The sequence below is a fragment of the Drosophila simulans genome, chromosome 2L (assembly GCF_016746395.2).
Source record: "Drosophila simulans strain w501 chromosome 2L, Prin_Dsim_3.1, whole genome shotgun sequence".
NCBI lineage: Eukaryota > Metazoa > Arthropoda > Insecta > Diptera > Drosophilidae > Drosophila > Drosophila simulans.
Window position 1 is genome coordinate 6,119,351 of NC_052520.2, and position 20,492 is coordinate 6,139,842.

Genomic DNA, 20,492 nt, shown 5'->3' on the forward strand with positions numbered 1-20,492 from the left:
ATAAAATGCTGACGATGTTTTGTATTTTGCAATTCTACCTGTGAGTTTTAAGTTTTCCAGCTAAACAGGCAACTTTTCCAGGACAGCTTTCACTACCGATGCAGCTGACGTTTTTCCGTTTCGCCTCCATAGTCCTTCCTTAATATCCTTACACATTTCTTTCTTTTTTTTTTGCTGGCCCGTCCTCCTTCGTCATTCTGTTTGTTTGGCTAGGCAACAGCTGCGACGGTAATTTTAATTTTTTACCTGACGTCTTACTTCATTGCCACTTGCATAGACTTTTCCCCCCCTTCCCCCATAAAACTTGCATAGCTTTTGTACTATATTTGCACATAAATCACACAAGTTTCGCGGCAGAGCATTTTCATTGGCGGAAACACGGGACAGTCAGCCATTCAATGTATTTCCATTGCTGCAAAACTACGGGCAAGTTTGAAAGTCTGAAGGCATTAGCTTAAATAGCCACATTGAACTCCATTGCAGATGGATATGCATGTAAGTCCACAGTTCGATCAATCGGGGAAATCAAAGTCCTTGCCGGAGGAATCAGAATCTTGACTTGTCCTCGCACAGCGTTACACAATTTCCATTAGCGGCTAATGAAGCATTAAAAAGCGAGAAAAAATCCAAGAAAATGGGAAGCCAACACGAAATACTTAACGCCATATTTTTTGAGGGAGTGCAAAAAGCACATCAGCGAAGTGAGCTGGGAAAATAAAATAAAATAAAATCAAATAGGAGCTGAATAGAATAAAGAAAGGAAAAGAAAGCAGTCTGGCTGGCTGCGCTGATGGCCCAAATCCCAATAGACGGGATGGAGTGGAGTGGGTGAAGTGGTGTTGAGGGGGGCCAAAGTGAAATCGGCGAAATATAAAAGCATCACGAATTAAATACCTTTTAGCAATTAATCTGCTTAGCTAATGGACGTTTCCACTGTAGACTGTGACGACATCGGTTGGCGCAGGGAGCTGGGGAGGATTTACATTAGGCTTATGGCAGGCTGACCAGTCCAGTGGAACTCCATTGAATCGCTTCCATATCCGCCGCCGCCCGTCCGATTTCATTCAATAAACGCGCTGAGACCGCCATTGATGCGCGCTGAATCCGCAGGATACTCAAACTATCTGGACTTGTAAGATTGCTTTTTGGCCATTGAACTGGCCAAGGAAACTCATCGCGATAGTTGCTCTTTTTAATTGACGCTGCCAGTTAATTTTTAATGCCACTTTGGGCTTCAGGTTTGATTCGAGTCCGTTTTAATGCGATTGTCCTGTCAGGATCAAATTAATTATGCGAGTAAGGGGTATTTGATAGTCGAGGAATTGAAGTTTTTCTTGGGATGTCTTTTGCCTAAGTTTGCTTAACTTACTCCTAATATGAATTAGAATATATTTTCAAATGTTTTTAATTGCATTAAAAATTGAGATATTGAGTGTTAGTAGTACTTTTTGATTTACAAGGAGGGATACCGGCTTTATTGTTACCCCCTAATTACACGATTCACTGTTCGCTCAATTTGTTGGTCAGGCCAAACACTTCATAATCCCAAAAAAATGCAAAGGACTCGAATGGAAAATTGTATTCAAACTTTTGCCGGCCAAATTAATTGAAACTTTATTTGGATTATGAAATTAGTACACGCCCAGTAAGTTCAACCGGTATTAAGCGCTTTTTAATTAGGTTTCTCTTTTTAATATTTATTTTTTTTTGTTTTTTTGTTGGGCTTCGAAGGGGCTGGTGGTGTGGCCTTTGAAGTGGTCATTTTAATGAGTGGCGGGTGGAAAATGGCAGTGGGTGGAATGGGGGCGGAGTACTTCATAACTGTGTGTTAAATGTTAGACCGGAAAATAAAATGAACCGAATGCAATTAAACTTTGAGCTGGAGGAAACGGTGAGGCAATAACGAAATGGAAAGCACATGAAATGCCATTCGAGGCAATCAAGCGAAAAATGTAAATGAAAATTGACAGAAGGGCAACAAAGTTTCCTTGGCATAACGAAAATCACTCATGAAATTTGATTGACTGCATCAATGAGTAAGTGACTTTAACCACTGACAGATGAACCGACTCTCACAGGAGAAACTGTTCGTTTTTCCTGCGGAAACGTCCTGACAAGCTCCAAGCTCAACTTTTCGCAAAGCCGAGAGTATCCAGCCGCGCCCCACCCTGCCGTGTTTCTAGGGCTCATGAAAATTGACAATCAAATTGCAAATAGCTTTATCTTGTAGTTTGTTTATTTATTTATATCATTTCGTTCACTTTCTGTGCACGGCAGGAAACAATGAGCACGAGCGACAGGAATGGTGGATTGGGGCTGATGGCGGCGCGTTCCGTCCCGCTCGCACGGCCCCAAAATGTGGCCAATGGCCGCCATTCTGGCAGGATGTGTCTGTGGGTGTGTGATTGCCTGTCCTTTTTGGCCTGTTATCCTTGGCTTATGTTTTCAATTAAATTTCCATACAATTTTCATGACATGATGAACTACCTAGGGCCAGGAACAGATCCAGCGCCAGGACTCAGGACTCGACTTTCCTCTCAGCTGTGACTGACTGGACTATTGTGGCTCCGTGTGCGTGTGTGTATGTCAGTCAATTTATTTAATAACAAACGCACAGGACACACCATATATATATAAACATACATACATTTTATGTATATACAGCTGCGGTTAAAATAATAGCACTACTGCAGGTTGAAAGTTGATTTCCTAAAAAAAGGTATTGAATGTTTATTTTTTTTAAAGTCCGATTGCATGAATAATAAGTACCATATGTTGTCTCTTTAAGCAAGAAATTTTTAGTCTCTCAATGTAACGGTTCTTTTTGTTTTTGGGCACTTTCTGCAAAAGGGCGCTAAATGAGGCGGTAACAAAAATAGCACTGACCACGTTTTTGCTGAATAAAATTAATAAGAGTGATTGCTTTGGAATTTTTTTCGACAAATTTTGAAAAAAGGAGTTGCATTAAAGGTTTTAATTGAATTTTTTTCGAAAGAAGACCAAAAATTCTCTAGTTATGGGTCGGGGAAAGCATTTCACCGTCGAAATAAGGAATTTAATTAAAAACATGATCTCTGAAGGTAAAACCTACGCTAAAATGGGACGGTTTTTTTGTTTTTAAATCAATATGATACGCAATGCATTGCTGTTTGTCGAAAAGAACGAAACACGTGGAAGAAACACCTTAATGTCCAACGTGGAGATCAAGCGCTTGGTTCGGCAAAGCAAGAAGGAGCCTTTTAAGCCGGCGACGGAACTGAAGAAGGAGCTCCAGATAGCTGAAAGCGTGGAAACAGTTCGCAAACACTTAAGACAAAACAACCATAATGTGTGCAGTTCCAGAAAAGTCCCGCTTCTGACTGCGAAGCATATGGCAAAGCGAATCGAATATGCCTAGATACGCAAGGACTGGCCTGTGGAGAAGTGCCGCCACATTTTTGTGGTCAGATGAGAGCAAAATTGTGTTTTTTGGTTGGAAAGGCTCTCGGTCTTATGTTCGGCGTCCACCACGAACTGAAAATAATCCTCGCTTCACCTTTAAGACGGTAAAGCACGTGGGATCCAACATCATGGTATGGGCGTGCTTTTCATACTATGGAGTAGATCCGATTCATATGATTCAAGGCATCATGGATCAGCACATTTACACAGATATCCCGGAAAATGTGATGGCGCCATATGCCGAGGATGAAATGCCGTTCTTTTGGACATTTCAACAGGATAACGACCCAAAACACACGAGGAAGAAGGCTCGAAAGTGGTTTGAGCAGAAATTGATCCGAGTAATGATCAGTCACCCGACTTGAATCCAATCGAAAAACTTTGTGCGGACGTGAAAAAAAGGTTTCTGAAGCCAAGCCCAACCATAACGAGGAATTTTGGATTCATGGGGGATCGAGGATCAAGGATTCATGGAGCAAAATTCCTCAAAAACGGTACCAGGACTTGGTGGACTCCATGCCAAGAGGATGCGCAGCTGTCATTGCCTACAATGGTCACGCAACCAAATATTAAGATTCTTTAAACATAGTTCTTAAGATATAATCCATTTGTTGAACTCTTATTTTATTTTTTTAGTTAGTTTTAGCAAAATACGAGAAACAGTGCTATTTTTGTTACCGCCTAAATTTGGAGGTTTTTTTTTGTTTTACCAATTATTTTTAAAATATCCATTAGATCTGTTACCAATTTTATTATTTCAATTGAAAATCATTGTAGTATTTAAGATTAGTGGAAAAAATTTTGAAAAAATGTCAGAAAATAGAGAAACGATGGGGCAAACACGATATGTGCTATTGGTGCTATTATTGTTACCGCAACTGTATGTATGCATATATACGCAGTCAGTCACACGCTGTATGTTACATCAGAGCCACGGCAATCCAACTCCTGTTCCATCATACAAATCTCTGTGGAAGTTTCTGAATAAATCAAGCGCCAAATATTTTATTTCATTTTATTTCCACTTTCATAAAATAAACGAAAAGAACAGGAAATGCGCAACACATCAGGGGTTCCGAATGAGGGGGTGTTATGCCAAGTCTGGAACAAAGTCGGAAACCAATTTGTGTATCAGCCATTTCGCACGGCAATTGTGACTCTGCGTTCTTAAATCGTCGATTATAACACCTTGAATTATATAAGCTATAACGTAGTATTACTATTTTCTGTGCAAAAGGGTTACTTAGTCATATTTGTTTGTTATCTGCATGTAAATAACAAAAACTATATGGCTTAAGCTTATAAAATCGCGTTTTAAAATTCCCATGAAAAGGCGCTAAACCTTTATCAATAAATATTAAAGTTGATTCGATTTAATGGCGAAAATGGCATACAGAAACAAAAGCAGCGAAGAAAGCAAAGGAAAAAGAAATCACTTAACCCTTGAGCAACCCCGACACATGCCAAATTGACTTGGGTGGGTTGGCGACCCTTTTATCCAACTTGAACTCAAATTCAGTCGGCGGAAAGGAGCCAGGGTATGAGGTAGTGCGGAACTCAAGTCAAACGGAATATAAATCAGTTTAATGATTTCACTGCAAAAAAGAAACAAAGCGAAGGAGCGGAAACTTGAGTTTGCTCTCTCAGCCAGGCGCCTGAAATCGGAATTTGGCAAACAGTTTCGCAAACATCGATGCCGAACCTGCACTCAAACATTTCAGCAACAAGTGGGGCTGTGCGTCTTTCAGATGACTCATTTTACTGTGAAAACGAGTTCGAATAGTAACGAATCGCACTTAAAGTGTTTGACAGCATACAATTGTGGCACAGGCGAGACAAGGATCACATGAAGCCGTCCGACACTTACACTATCCATCTCTTTCTGTACGCAATAGTAAAAAGGAAAATAACGTATAATGGATATATAATAATGTATTTAAAGATAAAAGGAATGATTATTGACTCTGTATATTAAGAGAGTATAAGATTTTTTTTAAGAAGATTGTTTTATACCGAAGATGGTACTCAAAATAACTTCGAATATGTTTTGAATGCTCCATTAATTCCGATCCAAACCCAACACTGGACCTATGGAAAACGGATGATTTATGTCGTCCTGCGCTAAATCCAAATAAAAACTTATTTTTATTATGCTCTCAGTGACAGCATAGGAATTTTTCAAGCGCACGGGCCAAATCCCTTTACAATATCTGGACCCCAATGCTCCTTGCAGCCCAAGAAGCCCGTCTCCTGCTTTTCCGCCGGAGTGTAAAAGTACGAAAAACATAAATGCTGTGAAAAAAAACCGAGTCCATATGTGTGTGGTGGGCTCGTGAGTGCATAAAAAGTAATGCTGGAATAAAAATACCTGAAATATGCTTACAGGCTGGTAGACACACACACACACACACCCATAAGTACACACACACACACTTTTACGATTGCTGAAGGAGTAAAAATTGTAACGGCTCGGGAATGTAGAGTGAATTTACACGCTAAACGCGGCCCAAAAGAGAGCAAGCCAGGTCATTAAATGCTTGTTGGCCAGGTGGGGGATTTCCCCGCCAAGACACGCTCGTAGGCTCCCCCAAAAAGGTTTTACATGTCATTCCAAGTCCCCGCCGCCCCCCCCTAACACACACTTGCACACACACATAGTGGAGAGTCAGAAATTGACATAAATACATAATGAGCCACAATTTCGCCCCACATGTGGGCGAATCCACGAGGGGCCGGGCGTGGCAGTGGCCAAAGTGCGTACGGCTAAAAATCATAAACTTTTACTTTAATTTCCCGCCGGAATTGGCCCAAGAAACCGAGGCAATAAGCGAGTACACACACACTACAAACACACCACACACACCACACACACACACATGGCCAAGTGGGCCAAGAAAGCGAGCTGTCAACAATTTGCCAACGCAGCAGCGCCTAGTTGTTTGCCGGTCATGTGCTCGGTGGGGTGTGGGTGAATAGATTGGAGTTCAAAGAATCTATCGAACACGGAATGGTGGATGTTGCAGGGCAAATGTAACTGGCAACCGCTGTTGTAAGACCAGGTTCCTATATTAGCTAATTGCCTGCGTGGGAAGAAGCTGCGCTCTATCTTATCGGATGCAATTTTTATAATTACCGAAAATTGATGTTGTTAAAACGAATTCATTGGGAATTGCCTGGGAAAGCAGTGAAGCGATATACCCCGCTTGCAACCATGTGCAGGGTGTCCACGACTTGACATCGACCTGCTCTAATATTAGGGCCAAGTTGTTGGCTGGCAAAGTTCACGCGAAGGCGATGGAACGCCATTCCCGTGAGACATTTTCAATTATTTATTATTTATGTCGGGCGGTTGGGGGAGGTGGCCGACTTCATAGCTGGCCATATGTGTCGTGTCTTGTTCCGTTGACAAATTTGCAGCCCGATCCTGACGAGCTTTAATGCGGACGAGGACACAAGGACACGAGGACAAAAAAGGAGCTAAGGAGCCAGGGCTCGGAAACAGACAGACGGGCTAACGTGGAAATTTCGTTAAGAAAATTATTTACATTTGCAAATTTTATGAGCTTTGTTCCATCCGAGGACGAGTGAGCTGGTGGGCAGGTGGGCAGGTGGGCGGGTCTGGCTCTCACATGTCTGCATGTTTAATGTAATGCACAGTGCTCCATACTCCACCACGCCCACCGAATTCCCACCCAGCCAGGACTCGCTGCTCCTGGCTCCTGACTCCTGGCTCCTCTTACCCCACACACGTGTTGTGCTTTTTAACCGTATTAAATTACATCCCTGTTGGCGTTTATTAATGGCGCAAACTTTTAATGAGAATGTGCATATTTAATTGCAAAGTCAAGAGAAAAAGACAGCCGGAGTGGGTGGTGGTGCGCTGGCAGAATGTGGTGCTGGCCTAGCAACCGCTAAGATTCCCTTTGTTCAGCGGGGTCACCACTCATCTACCATCCACCAGATTCGGAGCACTTGCTTACCTGATTCCCGGGATAACCGGCGTGGGACTGCAAATGGGAACGAGATGGGTTCTGGGAATGCTACTTAGCGGCAACATCTCATCAGCATTAATGTGCCCTGGTCGTCGTCATAATCAGCGCTGAGGTCGCAAACGCAAATTGCCTCAACATTTCCCAGTGTTTTAGTATTTCTGGGCCATTCACAAAGGTGGACTAATTTAAAGGGGTTGCTGGTTTGCCTAAAATGGGATTTGGAGGTACCTTGCCCACGTAAAGCACCAGTCAGGGGAGCGAGAGTAGCTCCTTGGAGCCTAGTACTCAAATCGCCGAACGCGTTTTTCAGCTTTATATGAGATACTTTACAGCCTACACTATTTTAAAGTTGCCTTTATACAAAAATGATCTGCATTTAAATTCCTAATGTAAGCATGCTCTTTTGTTATTACCCATTTTCAAGAAATAAACTAAAGCTTTAACAACATTTAAAGTATTCATCATTCATATACATATTCATCACTAAAATACGTAGTACGTTTTAAACTATCGCAACATTGATAAAATGTTAAGATTGTTCGGCCAACACATGTTCGCAATTCGATGAAAATTGTTGATTGCCGATAAAAATCGTTTTGTTAGCATGCTGCGTTTTTATATTCGTGTTGATAAGAAAACAAATCAGGTACCTATGTATATTCCTCTTTCATTGGTCTGACTCACTTTACTGAGAATCATGCGGGAACTTTTTATAATTATATGTTGTGTTCATATTTTGTTATCTTGTATTGGCAGATCCTGTACTTAGAAGGTTAACGTTTTTGTAGCGTACTTTAGGATCTGAAACTATTTTAATTTAAAGAATTATGTTTTTCTGATATACCAAACGATTTTTAAGTTTACAATAGAAATAATGTTCTACTAGTTGTTGAAATTGCAATACTTAATTATTTATATTGAATGATCAAGAGAGGAAATGAATACAACGTCGTCTCATTTCCCGTTCCGTCGAATGAGAACAATTAAAGAAATTGAAACTTTTTGGGCAAGCGCTCGTATTCGCAAGATAACGGAAGCCATTAACTTACCATTTCATATGATCACGCTTCCGCCAAAGTCGCAATAGTATGTTCCAATATTTTTGTCGAAATTTCGATAAGGTGTGACACAGTGCTTCATATAAAAGGCGGTGCACTTGCGAAACAATCATTACAGCTTATTGGTCTGTACAAGACTTAATATTGTGCAAGCAAAGGAGTCGCAAAAAGGAATAGCTGTCTATAGAATGAAATACGCCATAGGTAACGAATTTGTTTGTGCACCCTATAGACCGAAGCGTCTACCAAGGACTAAACAATCTTATTCTTGCAGTAATTGCCTGTGCCGCCCTTGCGGTGGCCAGCATCAATGCCGCCAGTGTGCCGGGCGTGCAGCCGGGCGGGCAGCCGGGCGTTAAGGCAATCGACAACCAACTCTACCGCCGTTATGTGTGCGTTCATAAGCCCGATGGATTCCGCGCTTTGGTCCCCGGAAGTTGCTCCCAGTACTACGAGTGTCAGTCAGGTGTGGCCCTTGTCAACGTCTGCTCGCGCTTCTTCGATGCCAAGGCCCAGGGCTGTGTCAACTACAACACTGGCTGCATAGAGTTTCAGCCTGCATCGGCAAGCTCTCCTGTAGGAGGCTCGATCGCCGCAGTGCCGTGTGCGGAGGAAACTACAACCTGTGCACCACAAATCACAACTACAACAACCTGCACGCCATCTATCACAACCACAACCTGCGCACCAACAACCACAACAACCTGTACACCAGCCAGCGTAACAACCACAACAACCTGTGCGCCAGAAATTACAACTACAACAACATGTACACCAGTAATTACAACTACAACAACCTGTGTACCAACAACCACAACAACCTGTACACCAGCTACGACAACAACATGTACCCCAGAAATTACAACTACAACAACCTGTGCACCAACAACCACAACAACCAGTACACCAGCTTCGACAACAACATGTACCCCAGAAATTACAACTACAACAACCTGCGCACCAACAACCACAACAACCTGTGCACCAACAACCACAACAACCTGTGCACCAACAACCACTCCAACCAGTGCACCAACAACCACAACAACCTGTACACCAGCAATCGTAACAACCACTACAACCTGTGAACCAGAAATTACGTCTACAACCACATGTACCCAAGAAATTACAACTACAACAACCTGTGCACCAACGACGACAACAACCAGTACACCAGCTACCACAACAACATGTACTCCAGAAATTACAACTACAACAACCTGTGCACCAACAACCACGACAACCTGTGCACCAACAACCACTCCAACCAGTGCACCAACAACCACTCCAACCAGTACATCAACAACCACAACAACCTGTACACCAGCAATCGTAACAACCACAACAACCTGTGAGCCAGAAATTACGTCTACAACCACATGTACCCAAGAAATTACAACTACAACAACCTGTGCACCAACGACCACAACGACCACAACAACCTGTACACCAGCTACCACAACAACATTTACTCCAGAAATTACAACTACAACAACCTGTGCACCAACAACCACGACAACCTGTGCACCAACAACCACTCCAACCAGTGCACCAACAACCACAACAACCTGTACACCAGCAATCGTAACAACCACAACAACCTGTGAGCCAGAAATTACGTCTACAACCACGTGTACCCAAGAAATTACAACTACAACAACCTGTGCATCAACGACCACAACAACCTGTACACCAGCTACCACAACAACATGTACTCCAGAAATTACAACTACAACAACCTGTGCACCAACAACCACAACAACCTGTGCACCAACAACCAGTGCACCAACAACCACAACAACCTGTACACCAGCAATCGTAACAACCACAACAACCTGTGCTCCAGAAATAACAACTACAACAACATGTACACCAGAAATTACAACTACAACAACCTGTGCACCAGCAACCACAACCACGTGTGCACCAGGAATTACAACTACAACAACCTGTGCACCAGCAACCACAACAACCTGTGCATCAGAGACCACAACAAGCTGTGCATCAACAACGACAACGGAATGTGGACCCGTAAACGGAGTCTCCGGTTCTTCGAAGGCGAGGCCAACGTCTGTGAAAGTGCGACCAGCGAGACCCGTGCGCCCTGCCGTTCGTCCCGCATTGGAAATCGATGAACTGTCGGCTCCCCAAGCCCAAGAGCTAACCATGTCCACCTATACAAAATACGTGTGCCGCAACAAGCCAGATGGCTTCATGCTGGCGTCCCTGAAGAGCTGCTCCGACTACTATATCTGCCGGTATGGAAAGCCACTGTTGGTGAGCTGCGGCGATAAATACTTCAACGCTCTGAAGGGCATTTGCGATCTGCCCGAGAACACGCGTTGCGTGCAGCCCCAAGCATAAAACTTTACGATGACTTCCTAAACGAAATCACCAACGAATTAGCCTCTAAGAGCACTACCTGACCCCACCTTGATATTTGTGCCCGATCGATTCTTTATCATATGTACTAAAATTTCAATATATGCAAAAGCTAATACAAGCTAAAAAAAGATGTTAACAAGTTGGGAATTATAAAGTATCCGTACTCCTTTTAGTTCAAAGCTTAATAAATACGTGACAACGCATTACATTCAAATTAAGCCCCGTACGTACATTTAGGTCTTAAAGGGAAGAACAGGCTGCGAACATACTTTTAGCCACCAGCTATTTGCCAAGACACGTCTGGCAGTGGAAAGAACAAAGGTGCAAAAGCACAAGTTGTGCTCTGGCTTTTCCAACATTTTTATGTAAAAGGCTTAAGCGTTAAGTCTACGGATTCGCGAAAGGATTGGTGGACAAATTTGTTACGGGCTGCGATTCCCCACTTTTTTATTATTGTCTTAGATGAAAACAACGGGCACTTATTTGTATTATGTTATCCAATGTAATTGCCATGGTCCGAGCTGAAAGAAAAGGATTTTGATTAGATGGTGCTTGTAAGGATATGGTTGTTATATAGAATATATAGATATATGTAGGCCATATGTGGTGATATGTTACTGAACGAAATTTCTTTTCCAGTTGGCTAAAATCAATGACTAAACGTCGAAAGTCAAAGCTCGCACAGTAGGCGGTCAAAAATCAGTGCCAATAAACAAGGAACAGGAATGAAAAATTCGCAATAAAGCCAACACATGACCCTCCACCCCCGCAGCCCGTTTACAGCTCCTCGCTTTTTCGCGTTCTTTTTGGAAACGGAAACGCTGGCCAGGTCTCTAAAATAAAATCGGCTTTACCCTTTTGCAACTGTTCAGAGGGGAGAGTCGCCTCTGCAGCTGAAGAATTCAAATTAGAGTTTTGATTACATTCGAACGCCACAGCCGCCGCCTCCGCCTGCCTTTTTGCAAAAGATTTATTGAACTGCCACGCCCCTCGAACACGCTAACCGTCCCCCTCCCCCCCTATCCACCCGCATCCACCGAAAGTCGGTGAAATTTTTATTGCCAATGCGCGGCACTTTGTTTTGGGCCCTAAGAAAATTTCAATTTGCCCAGCATCCCGAACACATGAAAAGTGTAACGTTCTCACCTGTATTACGTTTCTTGGGTAATGGCTCACACGTTTCTGACATCCTTCTGAAGCCTAGCAGGTGTACAAGCCATACGGCCAACACGCTGGGCCGCTTGGTCCGCATCCACTGGGTCCACAGCAGGTGTAGGGTCCTAACGAGAGGGCGCAAGGACTACACCAGGGTCCGCACCATGGTCCGCAGGGACCCGAAGGTCCGTAACCATAAGGACCGCATCCATAACCGCACATATTGTTGCTTCGGGAAGAGGCTACTTTACAGAAAAAGTAGTATTTTTTTTATTCAAAACTCACCTAGGCTTCACGGATTCAGAAACGGAAAAACTTAAGGTGTTAAATTGGAATTTGGATAGTGAATTTTTATTCAGAGATTATCAGTGCTGTTTTGGCCTGACTAGAGAGCTCCAGATAAAAAATCCAACTGATCGTTCACTAGCAACGCACCTATAGAAGTAGGAAGTTCGACTTGAGTACTTTTTCAGGGCATACTATAGATCTCTTAAAAGTAAAATTAAGTTGGTGAACAAAATATGGAATCTTTTCAGCTAAGAAGTATGCCAAATATGTCGAGAATAACACATTATTTATGTGCTCAAGATTTATGGCTAAATGTTTATGATAACAGTTGGTAACAAATTGATATTGCTTTGTCCTGTCTAGAAGCCATGTTCCGTAACCTAGTTGCCACATAAAATTTCGCGGATTAAATACCCCCAATTGTGAAATGCAAAGTTTGGGTTATAAGCAGCCTGGTGCCTCCGGCGAAGCCAAAGGGATGCCGGAATGTAAGAGTTGCCGGAGCAATTAGGAGATCCCATAAAAATCAACGAGCCGAGAGTGTTAAATTTAATAATACAATAACCAAATTGGCTCAGGGATCTTTAAATTTGGAAATTTAAATTAACGACGACCGGCGGAGGAAGCAAAGCTCCAATCAAAGCCAACTCCAGTTTGGCGGTGGTGGGTTCATCGAGGCCAGATTCGGTGGATTCGACCGGGTGGTTGAATGGATGGGTGGGTGTTCGTTCGAAGGGCAACAGCTGCCGGATCTCCCCTCTCTCTGGGGATAAATTAGTGGTTTTGGTCTCTAATATAGTCGTCTGCTCGAATGCCCCTGCCATTTGTCATTTGTCACCACCCCTGGCGCTTGGCGCCGTTTTCTTGCCGCACTGATTTAATATTTATTTTATTAATTCAAAATTAACATAAAAAATTTTCGGAAATATTTTGACACTTGGCCTTCGCATGCCGAATTTCTTTCCCGCCCCCCCGAAAAATCCGGGGCTTGTGGGGGGTGGCTTGTTATTATTTTGACACTTGCCAAACAATTGGCATGCGAAATGAAAACCCAGCTGCCTCCAAGGAGCAACAAAAAGAACAGAACGTCGTCGGACTGAGGGAAAATTTTATTATGGAATTTCGTAAATTAAATATTTACACGACAGCTGTGCGAAGGTCTTAAGCCTGTTCGGGCGCCATTGGGAAGTTTATATACATGGCTTACCCTCGTTGATTCAATATTTTGCTTGGGCAATAATTGAATTTAATAGATGGCTGGGACATTCCGTTGGAAATGTGGTTGTGAAGAGGTGGTATAGTTAGTTTTCTTTACGTTGCGATTAGCTCTTTAAGGGCAATAATTTAATTACCCCAAGAAGTCAGCTAACCAAAGTCAACAGCTAAATTGGGCGCTGGAAAATAAAAACAAAAGTAAATACTTCACCAGCAAGAAAAAAACAAAAAAAAAAAGCGAAGGTGCGGAGCGAAAACCATTTGAAACGAGCAACGTAAACTCGCTGAATGTTGTGTCACTAATTCAGGTAATTTGTCACTTTATTTACATTTTAAATGAATGCGCCGCTCTGTTTGTTGTTGCTGCCAGGATGACGAGGTGGCGGGGGTTTGTTGGTGCTTCTGGTAAGGACAGTAAGTAACCGAGAGAAAACCAATTTCCATTTTCATTTTGCGGGAAACGCAGCAAACGGAAGACAAAAACAAATGAGTAGCTGACGTGCGGGCCAAAGCACGAAACACGGCATACAGAAGCAGAAAAAACCCTTTTCCTGCTTCGCCGCCTTCTTGGCCAAAGGACCTTCCACCCCCCCTTCACCCTTCACCCAACACCAACAAACACACACACACACAGAGAGACAAAGTGTCGAAGCCAAAGGACAGGCGAGTAAAAAGGACTCGGCCACGACCAAGAAATGCGATTAAAATTTGAACATTGAGGCGAAAGGCAAAAGACGCTTTTGTGGCAACCGTCACAGTCGTCAGTCGAAGGGTCCTGCCTTAATTTGAATGAAGTGGCAACATTGATAATAGCCCGCATCTGCCGGAGAAGTCCTTATGCCGCCTCACGCAGCTTCCCTTTTTCTTTTTTACTAAAAGTACCAATACCTCAGTAAGCACTTAAAAAGACAAAGGCCTAATCAACCTGCAGTTATAACTAAAAAAAAATTAAAAATAAAATAAAGACTTTGCATTGCTGCTAATTGTGGGTATTGTTGTTTAAATATGTGGTATCATCAATCTGAAACGTTTTTCTTCATTTATTTGCCTGAAAGTATGCTATTAAAAATTCTAACTCTTCACATGAAAACTGATTTAACTAAACTGATTGACAAGAAATATACGGGGTATTTGGGCATTAAAAAATATATAAAAAATAATAGAATGTTAATAACAATATCTAAAGCCATCTAGTGTGAGAATAATATGTGTATCGCCTGCCTGGTTATATAAAATGTAAAGAATACAGTGTATCCCTATTTTGCCAGTAGGCATAAACATGCTTTGAATATGTGCGCCTATTTGGCACTTAAGCTATTATTTTGACAGCTAATAGTCTCTACAACCTAACCCGGTAAAAGCGTGAGATTTTAGTCCCGAAAAGGCTCCTCTTTCCGTGTTTAGACCATCTCGAATGGAGCGGAACGTATCCAAGGACACATTTTGGCAATATGCACGACAAAGGTACGTTTATTTGTGGGTCCATAAAAGGTACATATACACATACGTGTGGCCTGGATAAAGGGCCACGTTGGCGGAGGACTCCGATGTGTTTGCTCCTCCCTGATAAATTTATGAGGCGGCCTGGTCATAAAGGACATGCCGTCCTGCCGACAGGATCCGCTGAGCATTTGCTCGGCTGATTGAATTTTTCTTTGCATATTTTCTGAAGGGCGGCTGCACATTTTTCTTGGCAAACTAATGGGAATCTTGGAAGAAAGCAGAGGCGCTATCTCTATTGACATTTAATTATATTTTTATATTTAATATTGGCACCTGAGATAAAAATGTTTAATCACAAAATAGATAAAATAGATTTTTTCCTATGATTGCTTTACTTGAGTAAGTACTACTCTTTACTTACTCTAGTAAAGCAATCAGATGTATTTATTTTATTAAAAATTAAACATTAAATCAATAATTAAAATAAGATACTCCTGACATATTTCAAGACTTGAGTTGTTGAGTAGCTTACTTACTGCTTTTTCGCTGAAGGCGTTGGCTCAGATACTCTTTGCTTCTGGGCATGCTGCACGTTTACTGTTTGTCTTGTATTAATTAATTTTAATTCGAATTTTTGTCTCTACCGCAGACTGTGTATAAAGCCGCCCGTAAGTATTTTATGCTCACGTATGCATAAATGATAACGCCCCTCGTCCTCGAGAGCCACAATTCTTGAGCCGAGTTATTCACCGCAAGCCAAGTTGTGTGCTCTGTTAAGTGGTGAACGCATCCATCCCGATGCCACACCGGCTCCTTTGGCCGATCCTGTTGGGTTCTGTTCCTGCTCCTGCTCCCTCATCCCTCCCTGCGCAGTGCCTTTAGGCCTTTAGAATAGACGATGCCTGCCTGACTGCCTTCCGGTCCTCCACTATGTTTGTGCAATGAAGCGTTGGGCTTTTATAACGCCAACAGCCAGCTGAGGGACTCCAGGATGAGCGTAGTCAGTCATTGAGAAGCTGTAAAAAGCTGAGGGAAAATTCTTAATTTACAAAAAAGAAACGAAACGAAACGCAACGAAAAAAGGAAAAACTCCGCTGCGCAATAAATGAAACGTAAGGTAAAAGAACGAAACTCAACAACTCGACGAGAGGCGGGGCTTCCTTGCAGGACAATCGTGGCAGGACTTCAGTGCCCCCAACAGTTTTTGGTTTGGACACAACCGACAAACCCCCGCCTCCGCCCCGCCTTGCAGCGATGTTCACGCACTGAAAGCTTTCCGCTCCACTTGTCCGTTCCTTTGATTCTCACGGTTTTTGATTTGAATGCCCCCACCCAACCCATGACGCTCCACCTTGACTGCGCCAGGAGCGCCGAGCTGTATCTTTGAGATACTTAGATACGTATATATTTTAATGTGCGCTTTATTAACAGCTTTAGATAGCAGCATTTCAGCATTACAGCTTTCGCTGGCTGACTGCTTGACTGCCCGGACGAAAGTCCTTCCCGATCTGCCCGATGGCTCTGCGTGTCCTGGGCGATTTGTTGGCCAGGTGGGGCTGCGCTTTTCTTACCCTGGGCGATGGACGCCAAGTTATCGTTGGGGAATTTGCATTGTGGATGGCAAATTCATCTCGATTGAATTTTGTCTGCAGCTGACAGGTTTCGTTTGCGTTGTTGCCAGTTTTCCTCACCCATCATCAAATCGATTACAAGCTATCATAAATTTAGCACAGAAATTAATGGTCGAATCCTTAGCCCCTAGAAACTTATAAGGTGTTAATGTTTCAGTTATATATGTATGTATATTTTATAGATATTTTATTAAATTTTGAAATTTGATGCGTTTACTCACGTTTTCCCTAACTCTTTCCTCTTCAATTAGAAACTTAAAGGCGTTAATGCAGCAACACATGAGTCCAATCCTTGGCAGCTACCCTGCTGTCAGAGCCATCACAAAAATTACATTTTGCCGGCTAATTACAATTTCAAATTAAATCACAAGTAATTAGCTGAAAGTCAAAGACAAACATGGCAAACAATGGGGCGGGCTTGGGAATTTGACAGCATTTTATGATTTACAAACGCAATGTAGATTTTTTGCCTAATGGTCTTTTGTTTCCCGCTTGACAGGTGGGTGGTGGTTGTCGGTTGTTGGTTGTTGGGTGGTATTTGGTGGGTGGGTGGTGCGGGTCAGGGGTCACGCCACTGCCAGAATATTTGCCTGCCAAATGAAAGACATTAAAAGCGACAACAAGCAGCCAAATGGGCAAAACAGGCGACACATTAAAATCCATTTTTAATGTTGATGTGAGTCCGCCCAACCACCCACATATTTCCGAAGCATTTTCTTCCTTATGTACCATTTTCCCCGGCGTGTTTATTATTTATACATGTGTCTGTCTGTTCTCGCCTCTCTTTGACTTTTGACGTTCCCGATCCCTCATCTCCAGCTCCAGCTCCAACTCCGGCTCCAACAACCCACAATCCCACCCACAAAATGCGCATTTCCACCATTAGTCTGACACGACGTCCGTTAGAAATGTAATCTAAATAATTACTTTTATTGCGATTTCGCCGTATGGTAATCAGCGGAATCGGAATGGTGTGTCAAGCATTTTTCACCGTTTTCAGCTCCTGAGTTATTTTTATGGCGCATATTAATGAGTTTAACTTCCGCAGTGGAGCAGCTAAAAACGTAACATTTCTTGTCATTAATTTCAATGTTGTATAAAAATTAGCCTTAAGCAAACTAACATTTATAAGCAGGCACTTGAAAAGGAGTCACAGTATAGATATAAAAAAATTCTCTAGTAATTTATACGCGTGTTATTTGTAGGGGAATAACTTTGGTTACTTGCCATGTACCATTCCTCAGGTCCACGTGGTGCCCACTTCAGGCGATCCTCTCAGCGTGATCAGTTGCCCAGGCTGAGCAGCTCGTCCACCATGGATATGGGAAACTACTTCCGGAGAATACGCCGCGGTAGCACCTGCGAGGCGGAGAGGCGAGCGGCCAAGGCGGCCCAGGACGCCAATGTGCCACCGGCCAGGCTCTTTCTGCGCTCCACCTCTCGAGGATTGCGTCGTGTCCTCGAGATCTATATGCCACGATTCCAGCCCGACGAGGAGGAGCAGCGGTCAGAGGACGAACCTGGCGAGTCAGCCAGGACACGGGAGCCACAGGAAGCTCCTCCCATTGCCACCAACTGGGCGGTGGTGACGTGGCGGACGTCGAACGCGGTCGCCTGATGGCATCTTGCAGAGCTTGGATTTGTTGTAAGTGGACTTGCTGCACTCCATCGAACTTTTAATAATCTGCTGCTGCCGACAGTAACGACCACTTGATGGGGCACCTCCTGCACTTGGGAGTGGAGGATGATTGAAAAAAGAGAAACAATGCCACCAACATCTGCTTCCAATTACACTCGGTTGGGGATGGGGAAAAGCCCCAACGGGCTGGTTTCTTCAGACATCAACACGAGCACTTATGATACTTTCTTGTTCTGGAACTCGGGGCGTCGTACGAATGTCAACGGAATGAATGTTTGTCAGCTATCAAAAACTCAATGCAATTGGTAAAACAATCTTTTAATTGGGAGCAGCAAAATTGTTAATATATTTGTAAGTGGTTATTTGAATAAATCATGGAACATTTTGTAAAAATATCCATTATTTATAATAAATTGGTTATGTATAAAGAACCATACTTCTTGAGTTAAGGATATAATAAAAGTAAGAATAAAGTACTAGTTGCAACAGCATATCTTCATACTAAAATACTTGACTTATCATTATTGAAGACATGTTTCTTACATTCTCAACTCAAAGTTTCAAATTTCACGAAATGTTTCATTGAAGATGGTTTCCGTGCAGATCTGGATGTTCAGGACCTCTTGCGCTGCCATCTCTCCATTTGGGCACGCTTACTTTAGCGCCCTGTCGCCCATTTAGCCATCCAGGCTCATCCACATCCGCATCCTGGCCACCGCGCGTCCTTGCTCACTTCGCCATATGCTTTGCATAACTTAGGGCGCAACAGGAAATGAATGGAACACGCCCCACCGACTGAAACATAACGAAATGTGGGGAGAACAAAGTGGCAGCAGCAAAAACAACAAACAGGGCCGTGGCACAGTTATTCCACGTACTTTCCCCCTCCCAATTTTCCCGACTTTCTCCCCGCGGCAGACAGCATAAAATACTCTTGTAATAACAATTTAAAGCCGAACGCCAAGTGATACGCTTTAATATATGCAATTCATTTTGCAATTTTGATTTTTATTTTCCCAGCATGGCGGCGCTATGACTCAAACATAACACAGAAAGATACATAAGTATCTGGGGGATTTCCCGGAATTAAAATCGTCAAAATATCGAATACCTCTAAGCCCGATATCAAATGCACAAATACTGAACTTTAATTTGGCCCTCTGGCATCTGCGTGTGCTCCCAAAGCGATTTTATTAACTGCAAACAAAAGCAAAAAAAAAAAAAAAAAATGGAGGCAGGGAAAGAAGGAAAAGCTGGAAAAAGGGAAAGTCAAAGCCGCAGAAGAACTTTTTATTTTGCTCACATAACTTTCTTATTATTTTGTTTTCCTTTTCATCTCGGCGATAATGCCGTCTCTTTCCTTTTGACGGGCCATGTTTCCTTTGAACTTTATCTTAGTTGTTTGCCTTTTGTTATTGTTGCCCACATTTGGATAAATTTGCGTGTGTTTATGAATACTGTATGTATCTCGGCGGAAACAAATATTTTCAACTTTTGTCGCTCAACTTTTATGCCAAACATTCAGTTGTTCCTCTTCCTCCATTTTCAACTGAAAATATTGAGTGCGCCAAAAGTTTTCCCTACGTGTATGCACATTTAATCAAATTTTTATATATGCTGTGTGTTTTTGTCAGTGAATCCCGAACAACAATGGCCAGAGCAGCACACTCTATATTCTAAGCCTTTTTGGGCCACAAGTTGTATGTGGCCAAGCGAACAAGTTGTACGCAGGAACTTCCACTTCCCCACAAACTTACTCTAGTGTGGCCAGTTTTTTATCAGTTTCCGAGCAAACTGTCATCGGGTTCTGCTTATTTTATAGTTATTTCAGTTATTCCATTCCAAAAACATGGCTGGTTATGCAATTGGTTTTTAATCAGCCCACATTTAAGCATTTATTTGAAAAGTGGCCTGGTCTTAACTTTAAGTTGGTTTTCTTTTGTTTTGGTCGAATTTCTTTTACTTTTTGCAAAAGTTTGCATATTTCATGCATACTTAAAATATATTCCCCAAAAAACTTTCACTAAGAAAGACCGCTCGGTGTACATTATGGCGCTTTGATCCCGCTCCTTATTGATGTTTCGTGCGGGGAATCCCCTTTTGGTTGAGTTTTGGTCCTTGGGGTTTTTGTGCTTGACCGACTTTTCCGCACTCCTGAGTTTCGGGCGTGTGCGGCACGAACCCAAATCGAGTATACGACTTGTGTGCCCTGCAATTATTAAAAATGCATTCCCATTAATTTAAA

General features: G+C 42.7%; 2 protein-coding genes and 1 long non-coding RNA gene across 5 annotated transcripts; 2 read left to right on the forward strand and 1 right to left on the reverse strand.

Annotated features, from left to right (window-relative positions):
- The first annotated feature begins 8,588 nt into the window (after positions 1 to 8,588).
- On the forward strand, positions 8,589 to 11,090 carry LOC6731180 (mucin-5AC). Its single transcript, XM_039296519.2, has 2 exons — positions 8,589 to 8,695; positions 8,766 to 11,090. The coding sequence occupies exons 1-2, from the start codon at positions 8,680 to 8,682 to the stop codon at positions 10,853 to 10,855; spliced, it is 2,106 nt and encodes a 701-aa protein (XP_039152453.1). The 5' UTR covers positions 8,589 to 8,679; the 3' UTR covers positions 10,856 to 11,090.
- A 204-nt stretch (positions 11,091 to 11,294) lies between these two features.
- LOC6731181 lies at positions 11,295 to 12,475 on the reverse strand. Of its 2 annotated transcripts, none has more exons than XR_001599985.3 (3): positions 12,317 to 12,475; positions 12,023 to 12,260; positions 11,295 to 11,397 (listed from the first exon to the last, which is right to left on the reverse strand). It is a non-coding gene; the product is annotated as an uncharacterized LOC6731181 (long non-coding RNA). The 2 variants fall into 2 exon arrangements; XR_001599984.3 differs by having other exon boundaries at positions 12,023 to 12,273; positions 12,317 to 12,461.
- Positions 12,476 to 17,699: 5,224 nt separating this feature from the next.
- LOC6731182 lies at positions 17,700 to 19,246 on the forward strand. 2 transcript variants are annotated; one of them, XR_006541564.1, is made up of 3 exons: positions 17,737 to 18,253; positions 18,309 to 18,598; positions 18,851 to 19,246. XR_006541564.1 is itself a non-coding variant. In XM_016179645.3 (2 exons), the coding sequence occupies exon 1, from the start codon at positions 17,837 to 17,839 to the stop codon at positions 18,224 to 18,226; it is 390 nt and encodes a 129-aa protein (XP_016023732.1). In that variant the 5' UTR covers positions 17,700 to 17,836; the 3' UTR covers positions 18,227 to 18,253; positions 18,309 to 18,640. The 2 variants fall into 2 exon arrangements, 1 of the variants encoding a protein (XP_016023732.1); XM_016179645.3 differs by lacking the exon at positions 18,851 to 19,246 and having other exon boundaries at positions 17,700 to 18,253; positions 18,309 to 18,640.
- The last annotated feature ends 1,246 nt before the right edge of the window (positions 19,247 to 20,492 follow it).

Excerpts from the sequence above, each read along its gene's own strand:
- LOC6731182 (XM_016179645.3), top strand. The coding sequence starts at position 17,837 with ATGTACCATTCCTCAGGTCCACGTGGTGCCCACTTCAGGCGATCCTCT.